The 17,950-nt window shown below is 43.2% G+C and overlaps 1 protein-coding gene and 1 pseudogene across 4 annotated transcripts in view; both read right to left on the reverse strand.

The window, feature by feature from the left end:
- The window catches only part of PHKA1 (phosphorylase kinase regulatory subunit alpha 1), a 236,260-nt gene that overhangs the window by 7,270 nt on the left and 211,040 nt on the right, over window positions 1–17,950 (reverse strand). For 2 of the 3 annotated variants that reach the window (XM_084869451.1, XM_084869450.1), the window contains exons 28-30: window positions 17,017–17,067; window positions 6,773–6,943; window positions 4,198–4,251 (exon numbers count right to left, since the gene is read on the reverse strand). In XM_084869451.1, coding sequence (XP_084725577.1) covers window positions 4,198–4,251; window positions 6,773–6,943; window positions 17,017–17,067 — 276 coding nt within the window. The remainder of the gene's footprint in view (window positions 1–4,197; window positions 4,252–6,772; window positions 6,944–17,016; window positions 17,068–17,950) is intronic. The other variant, XM_084869452.1, reaches the window with a different exon arrangement.
- On the reverse strand, window positions 9,079–10,473 carry LOC311615479 (neurofilament light polypeptide-like; annotated as a pseudogene). Its single transcript has one exon. The product of its transcript is annotated as a neurofilament light polypeptide-like (transcript).

A 17,950-nucleotide genomic window follows, 5' to 3' on the forward strand; every position in this document is an offset into this window, starting at 1 on the left:
TACACCAGTTGTTCCTCCGTTTGGTTGATTTGCATATTAGGGTTTTATTATATAGGATTCTATTAACATTTCAATCTTGCTGGAAGGCAGAGAAAAGACAAAGAGAACACAGTGTTCTTTATTAGAGGAAAAACCTATAGGCAAGAATGAAGCCTTGAAGCAGAGCATTAACTTTCTATACCTGACTCTCCAGAAAATATCTGTAACAATTCTAGTGTTTTTGAGAATTTTCTACTGTCCAATTTACTATTTCTAGATTCCTAATTCTAACTTATTTATTGATTTTGAATACAAACCATTTCTTTAAATTTTCCATATGTTTGGGTGAAAATTCAAATGTGAAAGTACCTGATAAACTATGTCTGTGTTTCATGGCAATGTTTTCCAATCACAGTTATATATCAGAGTCATTCTAAGGATTTTTTAAAAGTGCAGATGCTCAAAAACAAAAAAAGTATAGGTGCTCAAGCCCTATCCCTGGAAACTATAATCCACTAAATTGGAGATGAGAGCTCAGATTGTTGTAACATATAATTGGAGCTAAGGATGCTGGTTTATGATCTAATAGTCTACAAGCATCTACCACAGAATAGTGGGGTTAAGAAAAATAGGGACATGAGAAATCATTCATTCTTAGGTGTTTATCTTGTCTGCCCTCCAACTCCAGTAACACTCACATAAATAAGCCCAATTTAATCATTAAAAGAAGCTGCCCTTATATAACTAATATAATACCTAATTATTCATTAATATTCTTGTTCTAGGGAGGAGGATCCAAGATGGCTGCTCGGGTAGAAACCTAACCACAGCAGCACACAACAATTTCAATGGAATACAACTAAAATGTAGAGTGGACATCGCCCAGAGCTACAGGTAGTCGATTGACTGAAAATTCTACAATAAGAAGGAAAGAGAAAACCAGAAGCAAAATCAGAGGAGCTGAAAAAAAGCCTAAGGTACGGAGACATGCTGCGCGCTCGCACGCACGCGCGCGCTGAGAGGTCGCAGCCAGAGAGGAGGAGAGGGCTGGGTGCTGCCCGGCGTTCCCTAACAGGAAGGAAATAAAACCCCCAGCCTGGGCTGAACCCCCGAACAGGCAGCGCTGAGCCCCAAGTTATGGGCCAGACCCTGGGGACCCAGGCTCCGGCAGGGGGAGACGGGGCTGTGAGGCGGAATCCCAGGCGAGCGGCGAAAAGCAGGGCTCCCGGAGTCGCTCACACCTTGCGCGCAGAGGACTGAATGTTGATTCTGATGCTGGATTACCCTAGCAGGAAGGAACAGGGGCTCCGGCGGCACTGAGCCTCAGTCCGGACTGCTCTGAACCCCAGTTCTGGGCCAATCCCTGGGGACCCAGGCTCAAGTAGAGGGAGACGGGGCTGTGAGGTGGAGTCCGGGGAGAGCAGCGAAAGGCCGAGCCCCCGAGTCGCGCACATTGCTTGCAAGGGAAGGAATGTTGACTCTGATGCGGGATTGCCCTGGAGGGAAGGAAACGGGAGCCCCAGCTGTGTTGGGCCCCAGTTTTGACTGCTCTGAACCCCAGTCCTGGACCAGACCCTGGGGACCCAGGCTCGAGAAGGGGGAGACGGGGCTGTGAGGCGGAATCCCAGGGGAGTGGCGAAAAGCGGAGCCCCCAGAGTTGCGTGCACTGCGCGCAGAGGACAGTCTGTTGACTCTGATCCTAGACTCCCCTAGAGGGAAGGAGAAAGAAGGCTCCAGACTGGAGGAACACGACGGAGAGCAGGATCCCCTGCCTGACACCGGCCAGCCGGGTGCCGGCAGGGAGCTGGGTGACGGGGCCCCCAAGGGGGTGTGCCCCTGAGCCTTCGACCTCTGAGCGCGGGCAACAGAGCCAAGGCTGTGGGCTGCTTCCTGGGCGGCGCCGACCCTGGTAACAGGCTGAAGCAGCGCGGGAGCCCGTGGAAAACAAAGGGGTGCCACAGGCCAACCTGCTGAGCTCCCAGGACAAGGAGGAAGAAACCAAAGAAGTTCTCAATGGGAAGAAATCAAGTGAGAGCAAAAGATAGTAAAATTACTTAAGAAAGAATACAAAGAAGATCTTGAAAAATCAAAGACTAAGTCAGAACTCAACGCACCAGCCAACATTGCAACATATATGCGTTAAAAAAAAAAAAAAAAAAAAAAAAAAGGACAGAATGTTGGAACAGCGGCGGCCAGGCCTAGAGAGCCCAGGCACACGGCAGTGGCAACCAGGCCCGGAGCAGCAATGGCCAGGCCCCAGAGCAGCAGCATCAGAACCAGAGCAACAACAGCCAGCACTGGAGCACCCAGACCTGGGGCAGTGGCAGCCAGGCCTGAGGCAGAGGCAGCCAAGCCCAAGGTGGCCAGTCCAGGAACACCCAGACCCAGAGTGGCCGGGCCCGGAGAAGCCGGGCCCAGAGCAGCCGGGTTGGGAGCAGCCAGGCCCAGAACAGCAGTAGCCAAGCCTGGAGCATCCAGGCTGGGAGCGGCCAGACTCGGAGCGGCCGGGCCAGGGGCAGCCGGGCCCAGAGCAGCCGGGTCGGGTGCGGCCAGGCCCAGAGCAGCAGCTGCCAGGCTGGGAGTGGCCAGGCCCGGAGCAGCCGGGTCTGGTGCAGCCAGGCCCGGAGCAGCGGCTGCCAGGCTGGGAGCGGCCAGGCCCGGAGCAGCCGGGTCGGGTGCGGCCAGGCCCGGATCAGCAGCTACCAGGCTGGGAGCGGCCAGGCCCGGAGCAGCCGGGTTGGGTGCGGCCAGGCCCGGAGCAGCGGCTGCCAGGCTGGGAGCGGCCAGGCCCGGAGCAGCTGGGTCGGGTGCGGCCAAGCCCGGAGCAGCAGTAGCCAAGCCTGGAGCATCCAGGCTGGAAGCGGCCAGACTCGGAGCGGCTGGGCCAGGGGCAGCCAGGCCCAGAGCAGCCGGGTCGGGTGCGGCCAGGCCCGGAGCAGCAGCTGCCAGGCTGGGAGCGGCCAGGCCTGGAGCAGCCGGGTCTTGTGCAGCCAGGCCCGGAGCAGCGGCTGCCAGGCTGGGAACGGCCAGGCCCGGAGCAGCCAGGTCGGGTGCGGCCAGGCCCGGAGCAACAGCTGCCAGGCTGGGAGTGGCCAGGCCCGGAGCAGCCGGGTCTGGTGCGGCCAGGCCTGAAGCAGCGGTTTCCAGGCTGGGAGCGGCCAGGCTCGGAGCAGCGGCTGCCAGGCTGGGAGTGGCCAGGCCCGGAGCAGCCAGGTCGGGTGTGGCTAGGCCAGGAGCAGCAGCTGCCAGGCTGGGAGCGGCCAGGCCCGGATCAGAGGCTGCCAGGCTGGGAGTTGCCAGGCTCGGAGCAGCCGGGTCTGGTGCAGCCAGGCCCGAAGCAGCGGTTGCCAGGCTGGGAGCAGCCAAGTCTGGAGCAGCTGGGTCTGGTGTGGCCAGGCCCGGAGCAGCAGCTGCCAGGCTGGGAGCGGCCAGGCCCGGAGCGCCCAGGCCCAGAGCAGCCAGGTTGGGTGCGGCCAGGCCCGGAGCAGCAGCAGCCAATCCAGAGCAACTAGGTCGGGAGCGGCAGTGACCAGACCCGGAGCAGCCGGTTGTGGAACGAACCAGAGCAACAGAGGCCAGGCTCGGAGCAGCCAGGCCCAGAATAGCTCGCTCCTCGCCTGCCCCTGCCCCACGGCTGCCTCTCAGACATGGCTGGAAACTTTTGTGGGAACTTGAGGGTCTGCTGAATCAAGTGATGAAGGCTTAGATCTGGATGTGTTGAGTTAGTATAGGGCTGGGGTGTTGATCTGTGAGTGCCTTGGGTGGGGACTGGATAAGGCTGGTTGACCTATTTGGAAATGTCTTTTGTGTGAAATGTATCATTGGGCATGTGGAGGTATTATTGATATGAGAAAATGCTAAGTAACTGATTTACTATCTGAAAAGGGATTTACTATCGGGGAAAGGGAGGGAGGAAGAGACTGAATATAAACTGCACCTATGGATGAGGACAATGGTGATGGGGAGGGGGCCGAGGGTGGGGTGGGAACCTGGTGGAGGGGGGAAGAAATGAGGAACCTTTGTAATAATATGAACAATAAAGATTGATTTAAAAAAAATATATTCTTGTTCTATTTGTTAAAAACATTTTCTCATTTCTTCAAACTTCATGTTCTTTTGATTTATAAAAGCACAGTTCTGTTATTCTGAAAAATGATCATTGAAATACTTTAGTCAGACAAGCTAGAAATCACATAAATGTGAATGACAGAATCTTACCTCTCTAGTGGTTGAAGAAGGTAGAACAAAACCTTCCACTGAAAGTCCATGACACTGCAAAACAGCAAAAACATGCTGTCAATAAGGCTATGCTGGCAACTGGGAGACTATAAGGAGATACTTAATATTTCTAAGTGTGCTTCACAGGAGCGATGCTAAGTAATCACAAGCCAGTGAAAGGCCCTGCAGCTTGACAAGGGGTTGTGATTACTATGTGGCAAGAAGCAGGGTTGAACTATAAGAGACCTAAGGTTCATACTCTACTTAGGGGAGTGGAAGGGGTAGGGAAGTTCTACCTTTGGCAACCAACTGGCCCCAAAGATTCAGAGACTACATGGAAGGATACCATACTCAATCCCAGAGCGATCACAAATTGGCTTTCAGAAAGATTTTTAGGTTGAAGAAAAAACTCAAGATATAAATTTATTGGACATACGCAGTTACTACATTTTCTATTTAAACATCCCCATCAATACTCTCTACATCTATAGTACTTGTGATTTTTTTTTAAAAAATCCTCACCTGAGGTTATTTTCCCATTGATTTTTAGAGAGAGTGGAAAGGAGGGAAAGAGACAAAGAGAGAGAAATATTGATGTGAGAGAGACACATTGATTGGTTGCCTCCTGCATGTGCCCTGACCAGGGCCAGGGATTGAGCCTACAACCTAGGTACGTGCCCTTGACTGGAATCAAACCCAGGACGCTTCAGTCCACAGGCTTGTCATCTTTTAACATTATATGTAATTACTTATTTGCTATGCTTGTTATTTATTTATTATTTATCTCTCTTAGTAGAATGTAAATTCTATAAGGTCAGTGATTGTTGTCTGTTTTGCTCTTTGTTGTATCACTGCCAGCACCTAGGGCACTGCCTAGTGCACAGCAGGTGCTTAAGACATACTATAGGAATGAATGATATTTTATTTTCCTCCTAAACATCAACTCAATTACTAAAAGCCAATAAGAACTAATGACTTGCCATTTTAGATTTTAAATCAATCAAAACATTATATATTACACCATAGATAAAGATTTCAATCCAATTGTTTCAGTGACTCTACCAGACACTTCTATTCTATGTTTCATAAATCAAATTCAACAGTCTTTGTATAATACTAGCCTTTAGGCATGTGTGCACTGTGAGTATGTTACATTCATAATCTGAAAAGAATTGAATGGAAAAAAAACAGGGCAGCTGAAACCGGTTTGGCTCAGTGGATAGACCGTCAGTCTGCGGACTGAAAGGTCCCGGGTTCGATTCCGGTCAAGGGCATGTACATTGGTTGTGGGCACATCCCTGGTAGGGGGTGTGCAGGAGACAGCTGGTCGATGTTTCTCTCTCATCGATGTTTCTAGCTCTCTATCCCTCTTCCTTCCTCTTTGTGGAAAATCAATAAAATATATTTAAAAACCAAACAAACAAACAAACAAAAAAACAAAACAAAAACAGAGCATTTGAATCAAGTCCAAGTGTTGATTCCACCACAAAATACCCAATCTCCCTCGTCAGATTTCAAATTTTCTTCTCTTGTATTCTCACAGCCTCATGGTTCTACACTTTTATCACACGTATCTTGGCCTTGCATTATAGCTGCTAATTAAGATAACTATGGGCTAAACTCTGTAGTGACAAGAACAGATATCTTCTATGGTATTTGGTGTAGAACAGTACCTAATATATGTCTGTGAAACTGAATTTTTATAAGCCAGGTACATATATGTCACCACTGTGCTCGAGAAGTTAGATGGACTGAAAGCAAGTTTTAGGTACTATTTGAGAGGATGATTGCAGGGCTGATAGTCTATGGACTCAACTTCCACCTTACCAAATGATCGCATGATTTTGTCACTGGAAGAATATTAATGTGTTAAGGGGAGAAATACAACTAAAGGTTCTGAAGTCCTGGAGGAAGTATTCTTAAGGTTCTTGCCAAGGGCAATGAAGCAAAAAGTGGCACCTAAGAGACTATGAATGAGGCCTATGAATGAGCACAATGGTCTTCCTGACCCTCTAAACCTGTCACAAACATAATGGTACATCCCCTTAAATGTCTTTGGCAAACTAAGCCTTTAAAAGAAAAACAAAATTGGTCATGCCAACAAAGTCTTTGGACTATTAACATCATTATGACTTTGCATTTATTTAGTAGTTTTCATCAAAAAAAAAAAATACGGGTAAGAATTTTTTATACAAACCACTCAGATGCTGCAATTATTTTACTATAGTGACATTTAGTTATTAACAACACAGTGTTACAAATTCATCTGATTAGCAGCAAATGCATCATAATGTCCTACAATGTCCAATTGTGGACAAAAACAGAGAAGTGATGATTTTTAAAAAATTTAATTTATAAACAACACCATGGCAATAACAGTAGAAAGAGACTAAATTATCAATACTGTCAAAATAACAAATCAACTCTTTCATTTTTAGGTTTTCTTCTAGGTTTCGTCATGTAGCATTTCACATCTATATAACTGTTATGATGTCACAGTCATGTTATATCTCAACCAAGGAGAATGAGGAATGCAAGGAGGAAAATAGAGACACCTGCAAAATGTGATGCTCACCTTCTGTAAAATTTTCCATACTTTTTGATAAAATCCAATTGGGACTCTGTTCAGTGCTCCATCCAGCCGTCTTCGACGTTGCCATTGACCTTGACGATTATCTTTAAATGTCTTTTGATTATATGCACTAGGAAAGGAGGCACTACTTGGAGTCACAGAGATTCCAGGTGACTTGGGAGTAAAGAAAAGGAAAGAATATAAATCAAAAGTTATCTCTGTTCCTCTGATAAAGTATTATAACACAGTGAACAATAAATACTCTGAAGAATTATAAACCAACTAGAGGCCCAGTGCGTGAAAATTCATGCACTGGAGGAAGGTGGTCCCTCAGCCTGGCCTTCCCCCTCTCACAGTCCAGGATCCCTCAGGGGCTGGAGGAAACCCAGTGATCAGGGGAAGGCAATGCCCCATCACACCTCTGCTGCTGCCACTGCTGCCAATGCAAGCCTCAGTTGGCCCTGGTTACCTGAGCCTTGGGCGGCCCTGGGTGGCTAAGTAGCCACCATCTGAGTCTTGCCTGCACCTCGGATGTCAGCTGGGCAGTTGCCATCTGAGGCTTGTCTTGCCTCAGGCCAGCCCTGGGTGGCTGGGGGGCTGAGGGGACTGGGTGCCACCATCTTGTGGCTGTGGGCACCGCCATATTTGAGGGCATGGAAGTCGATTAGCATATTACCTCCTTATTGACTGTGGGTGCTGCCATCTTTGCAATGGTGTGAGGGTCAATTAGCTTATTCTCTCTTTATTATATAGGATATTAAATGTAACATCTATGATAAAGATGTTACAATGAAGCTAGTAGACTCATGAGTAGATAACAGCAGTGTAACTGGTATAACCCATTTAGAAAACAATTAACTTATATGTAACAAGAGCTACACAAATACTAATATATGAAAGGCTTTTAGCTATATCTTTCTCTGGTTATTTGTTAAACTTCTGATTGATCTATAGCTTAGTTTGCTACAATCATAAACTGTAACACAGCCTAAATCAATTTAAAAGAATTGAAACCAGAGGAAGTATGTTATCTGACTATAATGACATCAAATTAGAAACCAATAACAGAAGGAAATTTGGGAAGGAAATTTATAAATACGTGGAAATTTGAAGACGCACCTCTATATAACTAGTGTATTAAGAAATAAATCACAAGGACTATTATAAAATACTCTAAGATGCATGAAAATGAAAATACAACATACCAAAACATAATGGATGCAGCTAAACAGTGCTCAAAGAGAAACTTATGAGTGTTTGTATTTAAAAAAAAGCTCTCAAATTAAGAACTAAACCTTCCACCTTAAGACAAGAAAAACAAACAAACAAAAAAACAAAATAAAGAGCAAACTAAACAAAAAGCAAGGAGAAGAAAGAAAATAATAAACTAGCATAAAAAAGTAAAATAAGGAAGAGAAAAATGGAGAAAATCAGTGAAACCAAAATGTTTCTTTGAAAATAAATATCAACAAAATTGAAAAATCTTTTGCTAGACAGACCAAAAGTTTTTTAAAGAGGAATTCAATGTATTAAAATCAGGATAGAGAAAGGGGACATCACTTCCAAGCTTAAAAAAATAAAAATGATTATAAGGATATTAATGGGGGTGGGGGTGGGGATAAGAGGATGCTCGGCCTGCATCCTCTCCAATCTGAGACCCCTGTGGGATTGGGCATAAACTGGCAGTTGGACTACCCTCTCGCAACCCGGGACTGCTGGCTCCTAACCACTTGCCTGTCTGCCTGCTTGATCACCCTTAACCATTCTGACTGCTGGCTGATTGCCCACAACTTAACCCCCTGTCACCTTGATCACCCCCAACTGCCTTCCCCTCCTGGCCTGATTACCCCTAACAGCCTCTGCCACCATGGCTTTGTCTAGAAAGACTTCTGGAAGGTCCCATGGTCTAATTAGCATATTACCCTTTTATTAATATATATAGGGTATGACATACTGCCATAACTATAACATATGTACCAGTATTACTCTATGAGAATACATACTTCATGTGATAGGTAGGCATCTAATACATTACATTGGATATGCTGTAAGTAGTAGGAAATACTGTATTCATAGCAAAAATATACAGCCTGTGACTTCCCTTTCTGATTTGGGAATGATTCCCTAGTTTATTGAATGTTTCCTGGCCCCTAATATTTTTTGTTTTTTTGTTTTGCTTTTTTTTGGGTTTTTTTTTTTTGGGGTTTTCTTTTTTTTTTTTTTTTTTTTTTTTTTTTTTTGTCATTCAGTGTAACTTTATTTACTGTTTATCACACATGATTTGAGGTCTTTAATTTCTAACCACCAAAGACTCAAAAGACTATTTTTTCCATGAAGTTTAACATTAACATCAGTGTATTCATGTGTTTTTGTTGTAAACATCTGAATTATTCACATTGTCATAGATCCTGAACTCATAAGCATGGACCATGCACAGGCTGGCAGCAAGCCAAGAAGCCACTCTAAGCAAACAGATACTCTGCATAAGGAGAAAAGTCATAGCATAACATTTAATGTCCAACCTGAGTCACCTCAGAATGTTATATATATTGACTTCTTAATTCATATAGTATTGGGAACTCAACTGCTTGGTTGGTGATGGGGTTGACCTGGTTTCAGGAGGATTATTCCTGAAATAATTAAGGAAAGGGGGGCTCAATCTTTTCTTGGTTGCTTGCTCCTCCCCAGCACCTTCATCTTTATTCTCATCCTCAGCTTCTTGGGCATCTTCTCCTTCACCTTCTTCTTCTTCCCCTTTTGCATCCCCAAATTCTGCCTTGGCACCTTCTTGCTCTTCCTCTTCCTCTCTTTCCTCCTCATCAGCCACTTCCTTCTCCTCCTCCTCTTCATCTTCTCTTCAAAGGGGTGTTCATCCTTGGCTTCCTGAGCTTTTGCAGCCTCAATGGTCTCCTACACTTCAATCTGCTCCTTCTGGATATGGCTGGTGTATTAAGAAGGGAAGGAGCGATTGGACATCAAGTAGGAGCTGGTCTGTAAACCACCTTAGGCAGATCGACCAAAGATCTGGGAACTTTGGGAGAAGCCACTGGCTATGCTTCCCACACTGGTGAAACTGAGCTGGGTCTCCTCACCTTCCAGGAGTTTCCTGTAAGCTGCAATGTCAATGTTCAAAGCCATATTGAGGGGGTTTTGGTATTCTTTTAAATATCATGCCATTTCACTCTCAGTAGTTCTCATCTCATTTTCTAATTTGTTGATTGTGTCCTGCATAGCACTAACATCAGAGTTTTGCTTATCCTCTAGCTCTCACAGTTGCTTTCCCAGAGCTTAGTTCATGCCCTGGAATGCTTTGATCTCCAGGGTCTTGGCCTTGAGCAGGCAGCAGCTTTCAGACACTTCATCCTTGGTGTCGTGCATCCGGTAGGTGTCTTGGCAGGACACCGCGGTCAGCATGGTGAGCAGCTCTTGTACCATTCTCCTGCATTTTGCATGTTCTTGGCAGCTAACTTCTCGTACTGGGTACGGATGTCCTTCAGCATGACAGACATGGAAAACATGTCCATCTGCATGGAGATCTGAGCATTCTGGATCTGCATCTGCAGCTCAGTGATCTCCTCTTCATGCACCTTCTTCAGAAAGGCGATTTAGTCCATCAGGCTGTTGGTGCACTTTCCAAGCTCAGCGTCAGTGAGAGCCACCTCATCTGCACCTTTGCGTGCCTCTATCAGCCAGCTCTGCGTCATAATGGTTAGCACCTCTTCTTGGTAGCATGCCTGCAGGTTGCTCCCACTCCCTGCCAAGCCCTGGTGCCTGCTAATTGCCAACTGCCTTCTCCTCGCCAGGGACTGGGCATGGTAGACCGGGGCACAGGCATCCCATTTTCATTAAAATGTCCAACCCCAGCCTGCTCCACTGGTGTCCACAGGTGGCCTGGGGTCAGACAGTGGTCCCAGAGACCCAGGCCACCCGAGCCTACCCAGGGTCCCAATGGCTGCATGGACACCGTGGGCGGCATCAGGTACTGCCTCCCCCCTCTTTACCCCATTACCTATCGAGGCCTCGACCCAGAAGGCGACATCAGGCTCTGCCCACCTGGCCTGCCGGGTCCCCCATGGTGGACTGAACACTGTAGGTAGCGTCAGGTGCTGCCTGCTCAGCCTGCCTGGTCTCCGATGGCAACCTGGACACCATTCAGGGAGTCAGGCACTGCCAGCCAGGCCTGCCTGGTTACCAATGGCAGCCTGGACCCCGCTGACAGCGTCAGGCTCTCCCCGTTACCTCCGCCCACTTACTTAGCTCAACCTTGCAGAGGATGTCAGGCGCTGTCTGCTTGGGCTGCCTGATCCCCCATGGTGGACTGGACCCAGAGGGTGGTGTCAGGCACTGCCTGCCTGGCCTGCCTGGTCCCTGATGGCTGCCTGGTCCCAGCTGGCAGCATCAGGTGCAGCCCGCCCCTCCTGCATATGCAAATTCACCCTCCATCTTTCTTGGCTTAATTTGCATATAACTTCTGACTGGCTGTGGGCGTAGCGAAGGTACAATCAATGAGCATTTTCCTCTTTTATTAGTGTAGATAGCATCAGCAGCCATTTGTCAGCAAATTACATAACTTAGATGAAATGGACAAGTTTCTAGAAAGATACAAATTATCCAAACTGACTCAAGGAGAAACAGAAATCTGAATAGATCTATAACAAAGAGATAAAATAAGTAATTACAACACTTCCCACACAGGAAAAGCCCAGGCACATATGCCTTCATTGGTTAATTCTACCACCAGCTTTTCACAGACCACTGCAAAAAAAGGAAGCAAAGGGAACTTCCTAACTTATTCTATGAGGCCAATATTACCTTTATATCAAAATCAGATAAAAACATTACAAAAAATCTACAGATGAATATCCCTTATAAACACACATATAAAAATCCTCAACAAAACACTAGCAAACCAAATTCAGCAACTAATAAATAGAATTATGCACCATTGATGAAGTAGAATTTATTCCAGGAATTGAAGGTTGTTTTAACACCCAGACATCAATTAATGTAATACATAAGAATAAAGGATTAAAAACCACATCATCCTAATTAAGAAAAATATTTACCATATTAAAATCTAACACCCTTTTATGATAAAAATACTCAACAAACTAGAAACAGAGGGGGACCTCTTCAATCTAATAAATGGCATCCACAGCTGACATAGTGAATGGTTGGAGATGGACTGTTTCCCCCCCTAAGATCAAAACAAGAGAAAGATGTTCACTCTTGCAACTTTTATTCAGTATTGCACTGGAGGTTCTAGCCAGGGCTATTAAGCAATACAAAGAAATAAAAGGCATCCAGAGTAAAAAGGAAGAAGTAAAACTACTCTATTTACAGAAGAAATGATCTTATATATAAGAAATTCACTAAAAAACAATTAGAACTAATAAATAAGTTCAGAAAAGTTACATGATAGAAGATCACTCTACAAAGAGGGGGAAAGGGGACTCCTGCAATAATGTCAACATTAAAATTTTTTCATTAAAAACAAGTTAAATAATAAAATTTTAAAATTGATCAGATTTCTAAACAGTAATAATCATCAAACTGAAAATGAAACAAAAACAACTCATTTTAAAATAGCATCAAAAAGAAGAAAATATTTAGGAGTAAATTTAACAAAACATCTGTGGAACATGTACTCTGAAAACAAAAGGTGTTGAAATTAAAGACCTAAATAAATGGGGGAAAATCATATGTCCATGGATCAGTTAACACTGTTAAGACAGCAATACTCTCAAAATGTATCTACAGATTGAACACAGTTTTTATCAAAATCCCAACTAGGTTATTTGAAGAAAATAATAAGTTTATGAGGGAGGGAGGGTCCCATCTGTAATAGTATCAACAATAAAAGTTAAGTTTAAAACAAACAAATGAAAAATTTAACACAATCTTAAAAAAGAAGACCAAAGTTGGAGGATTTATAACTTCTAATTTAAAAACTTACTATAAAGCTACAATAATCAAGATATTGTCATACAGGCATGGACTAGGCATGTAGATCAATGAAATAGTACTGGGAATTCAGAAATAAATCATTATATTTTTGTCAATTATTTTTCAACAAGGGTGCCAAGAAAATTAAATGGGGGCAAAGATAGCTTTTTTCAAGAAAGGGTGCTGGACAATGGAATACTACACTGCTATATAAAGGAAGGAACTCCTACCATTTGCAACAGCATGGATGGACCTGGAGAGCATTATGCTAAGCAAAATAAGTCTGTAGAGAAAGATAAATATGACATGATTTCACTCATTTGTGGAATATAATGAGCAACATAAACTGATGAACAAAACCAGATACAGAGACAGAAAAGCATCAATCATACTATCAAACCTCAGAGGGAAGGTAGATTAGGGTGGGAGTAAAGGGGAGAGATCACCCAAAGGACTTGTATGCATGCATAAAAGCCTAACCAATGGACACAGATACAGAGGGGTGAGGGCATGAGCAGGGGTTGGGGAGTAGGAGGGCAATGGGGGATAAGGACACATATGTAATACCTTAATCAATAAAGAAAAAAAAAGAAATTGTGCTGGAAAAACTGAATATTCACATGCAAAAGAATTAAGTTGAACTCCCTACCTCACATCATACAAGATAATTTAAGTCTAAATGGGTTATTGTGCGAAAAGAGTTACCACAGCAAGCCAGAAGTGCTATTCTTGGAAAGGCCTGCTTACAAGATTGACTCCTGGCTGGAGTTTGGAAACCTGGATTTGGGGAGGGCTCCCATCACTTCCAAAATTGATAACAGTGGTTTACTGTACCTAAATTGTGCAAACACTATGGTTTCTGTTGAACACTTGCTTTTTCTCTGGGAGTTTGGATTTTTAGTATGTTCCAGACAAAAGCTGTTTATGTGAGCAGCCCCAGTAAAAATCCTGGGTTCTGAGTCTTTAATGAGCTTCCCTGGTTGGCAATATTGTGCATATGTTCTCACAACTCATTTGCTGGGGGAATTAAGCACATCCTGTGTGACTCTACTGGGAGAGTACTCTGGAAATTGGTGTCTTTTTCCCTTGGATTTTGTCCAATTCACCCCTTTCCTTTGATGATTTTGCTTTGTATACTTTCGCTGTAATAAGTCTTAGTTGTGACTATGACCATATGACTTATTATGTCCTGTAAGTCCTCTTAGTGAATCATAAAACCTGGGGGTGGTCTTGGAGATCCCCAAAACAATTATAGACATAATTTTAAGATCTAAAACTATAAAACTCTTAAAACAAAAAGTAGGAATAAATCTTTGTGACCTTGGGTTTGGCAAAACTTTCTTAGATCTTGTCTAATAAAGAGGGAATATGCAAATTGACCGTCACACCATAACAAAAATGTCTGCGTCCACAGCAGAGGCAGGGATTCTGTAACACAAATGGCTGTGGCCACAGCAGAGGTGGGGATCCTGTAACACAAGATGACTGTGCCCACAGCGTAGGCTGAGTTCCTATAATGAGCCTTAACAAGCAATCAGTAGGAACCTAAGGCTGCATCCCCCTCCCACCTGGTGGGGCTTGACAGGGGACCTCAGGCAGTGCCCCCACCCTGGTGCCAGGATGGGGGACATCAGGCCATGCCCCCTGCCTATATGGGGCTTGATGGGCAACCTCAGGCTGTGCCTCCCTCCCATAGAACTTGATGGGGGACCTCACATTGCAACACCCCCCACAGAGCTTTACAGAGGACCTCAAGGTGCAACCCCCTCCCCGGTGCCAGGCTAGGGCTCCTGAGGCTGCACTCCCTCCACCCCCAGCGGGGCTTGACAGTGGACCTCAGGCCATGCCCTCCCATTTTAGCACCAGGCCAGGCAACCTGAGGCTGTGCCCCCCAACCTGGTGGGCCTTGATGAGAGTGGGGCTGTCTGTGTCTGGATCTAGCCAAGTAGGGGGGGGGGAGCCAGCCGGGTCTGGGTCTCATGAGATTTTGAGGCACACATGAGTGTGTGGGGATCTGACTCTGAGTTCTGTGGTGTGCCCCAGACTCTGACAGGAGGGAGATTTTCATATACATTTTACTAATTTTCTTTCATCTCTGACACTTCTATTATAGAGAAAGGGCAAATAGCAATATTAAAATTTTTCCTCTAATTCCCTTTTAATGTGCACAAATTTCATGCACCAGGTCACTAGTATAACACTAAAAGAAAAAGTAGGTAAACTGAATTTCATCAAAATTAAAAACTTCTGTTCTTCAAATAACACTATCAAGAAAGTAACTCAGTGGTTGATATTCTCTAGAGCAGTGTTTCCCAACCTTCTCTCATGATGAGAATCACCTGGTGAAGTTGTTAAAACAGATTCCTGAATCCCAACTAAGAAGTGCTAAACTAGAATTTTTGGGAACATATAGGTAAAATTGTATACTTAACTAGTGCTCTAAGACAGATTTTATATACAGAGCACTAAGTTAGGTATGCAATTTTACCTATATGTTCTCAAAAATTCTAGTTTAGCACTTCTTAGTTGGGATTCAGGAATCTGTTTTAACAACTCCACCAGGTGATTCTCATCATGAGAGAAGGTTGGGAAATACTGCTCTAGAGGGGAAAAAAGAAATTAAAGGGAAAAGACAACCCATAGAAGAGAAGAAAATATTTTCCAATTACAATACATATCTGATAAGGGATTTATATCCAGAATATATAAAGAACCTTTACAACTAAACAATAAAAAGTCAAATACCCAATTAAGAAATTGGAAAATAATCTGAAAGGAAATTTCTCCAAAGAAGATAAATAGCCAATGGAAACATGAATAGATGATCAATATCATAAACAATCTGGGAAATGTAAATCAAAACCACAATGAGATACTACTTCACACCCACTAAAATGGTTAGAATAAAAAAGGCCAAAAAAAAAAATAGCAATGTTTGGTGAAGATATGAAGAAATTGGGACACTCAAACATTGCTGGTGGAAATGTAAAATGGTACAGCTACTTTGCAAAAACAGTTTGCCAATTCCTCAGAATGCTAAACAAAGTCACTTACCAAATAACCTAGAACTTTGGCTCCTAGGTATATATGCAAGATAAATGAATACATATGTCTACACAAAAACTTGTACATAAGGTTGATAGCAGCATTACTCCTATTAGCCAAAAACAGAAACAATCCAGTTGTCCATCAAATGATGAAGTACTGACCCATGCTGCAACATAATGAACTTGGAAAAACTATAAGTATAATAAAGAAGGAAATATATTGGGGAAAGTGGTTCTTTAACAGTTTAGATTCAGAAATAAACATAGAAATATTTTATGAGAAAAACACCTCACATTTTAATTTGGGCCAAATGCTTATATCGCCAACCACTGCTAAGTAAAACAGAAAGTGTCTCAAGACATTTGTATTGGCCAGTGACTATCACACTAATGTACTAAGTAGATGATCTGCCATTTGTCTTTGTACCATTAGAATCCTAGGCTGCTGATAGTGGGGTCAACCCCAAAAAAGGTATTCAGACTATTTCCTAATAGCAGCAGTTTTTAGGTTTTTTAGTAACTTCACCTCTATGTCTCTGTCCTCCTTTATTAATGTGCATATGACAGAGTTGGCCAAACCTTACTTTACTAATTCATTATAGATTATTTGGTTAAGGTCAATAGAAATATCAATATTGTGTCCAATAGTTTCTTTCCAATTTTTTGTTTGCTTGCTTCTGAAATTATAGGCCAGTATGAATCACTGATTTAAACCAAGGAAAATTTACTACTATATTTCTAGTGTGTGGCATGAAATTGGCACTCACTTAATATTTATTAGATAATCAATAATCAGAGTAGCTACCCCAGTGGTTTTCAAAATTAAAAGTGCATCAGAATCACCTAGAAAGATGATTAAAATACAGACTATTTGGCCTCACCCCAGACTTTCAGGTCTAGAGAGGAGAACAAGATTTTAAATTTCTAACAAATTCTCAGGTGACACTGATGCTGTCTAGTACAGTGCCTGATGCATAGTAGACATGCAATTAATTATAAGTTATAGAATAAATGAACAAACGGCTACTTAACAAATAATTTTAAAATTGGATTTTGTTTTCGTGACCCCCTTTCTTGCCTTTATGGGAAATAAATGGAAAGATTTCACCTTCATACATAAACTTGATTTATATTTATTTTAGTTCTTCATTCATTTTGTTTTTCTTTTCAATCAATCAGTATATGTCACGATTTACATAACAGTATGTTCAAAGCACTGATAAATGGTATATAATACAAGATAACAGCCCTTACCAGAAAAGACGGTGACATCAAATCTATACCCAGGGTGTGACCACCGTTGGACTACAGAGAGAGAGAGAGAGAGAGAGAGAGAGAGAGAGAGAGAGAGAGAGAGAGAGAGAGAGAAAGGGAAAATTAAATTTTAAAAGAGATGAGGCAAAGCCCCCATTATTTGCATTTTTAAGTTATTAATAGAGTAAAATGACAAACTATTCAAGTAACTAGCCAGCATGTTATCATTTAAAAAGATGATGAATTTGCCTTATTTTAGAAGTAATGTTAAAGAGTAAAACAAAGAAAACTTCCTGGGAAATATTTTTCCATAAGAAAAGAGAAAATTGGTGAGTGGTAGAGAAATGGCTTAGAACACATGTGTCAAACACAAGGCCCGCGGGCCAAATCCAGCCCGCCAGGCCTTGCAATGTGGCCCGCACCGCGCTGTCATCACTGCACTCCGCTGTCCGTTTATGACATTGTCAGTTTATGACTGTTCAGTAAACCATTCGGCCCGCGATTTAGGCTGGATTTTAGATTTTGGCCCCTTCTCTGATTGAGTTCGACACCCCTAGCTTAGAACAATACAAAATATCAGACAGGCAGGTGATGATGGAAATCAATATTTAGAAATGAGAAAATAATGAATACTTATGGATCCCCATAGTCTAAAATAAACTTTTAATGATTTCGACTTTCTTGAAGTTCTATAGGTAATGAATGTGTAAAAAAACTTAAAGGATATAGCTGGGTATATTAATTTAGCTGAGAACATAGACTTCAAGTTCTAAATATATAATGGACCTGTAAGTAACACTGTGTGACTGTAAACAACTATGAACTGTTTAGCCAGTCACTTTCAACCAAAACTAGAATTGTTACCAACAATGTCAGTTTAACTCTTCAATATGAAATGTAAGTCTTCCACTTTTCAGATAGAAAAAATGTTCAA

The sequence above is a fragment of the Pipistrellus hanaki genome (assembly GCF_964339955.1).
Source record: "Pipistrellus hanaki genome assembly, chromosome: X".
In the NCBI taxonomy this organism is placed as follows: domain Eukaryota; kingdom Metazoa; phylum Chordata; class Mammalia; order Chiroptera; family Vespertilionidae; genus Pipistrellus; species Pipistrellus hanaki.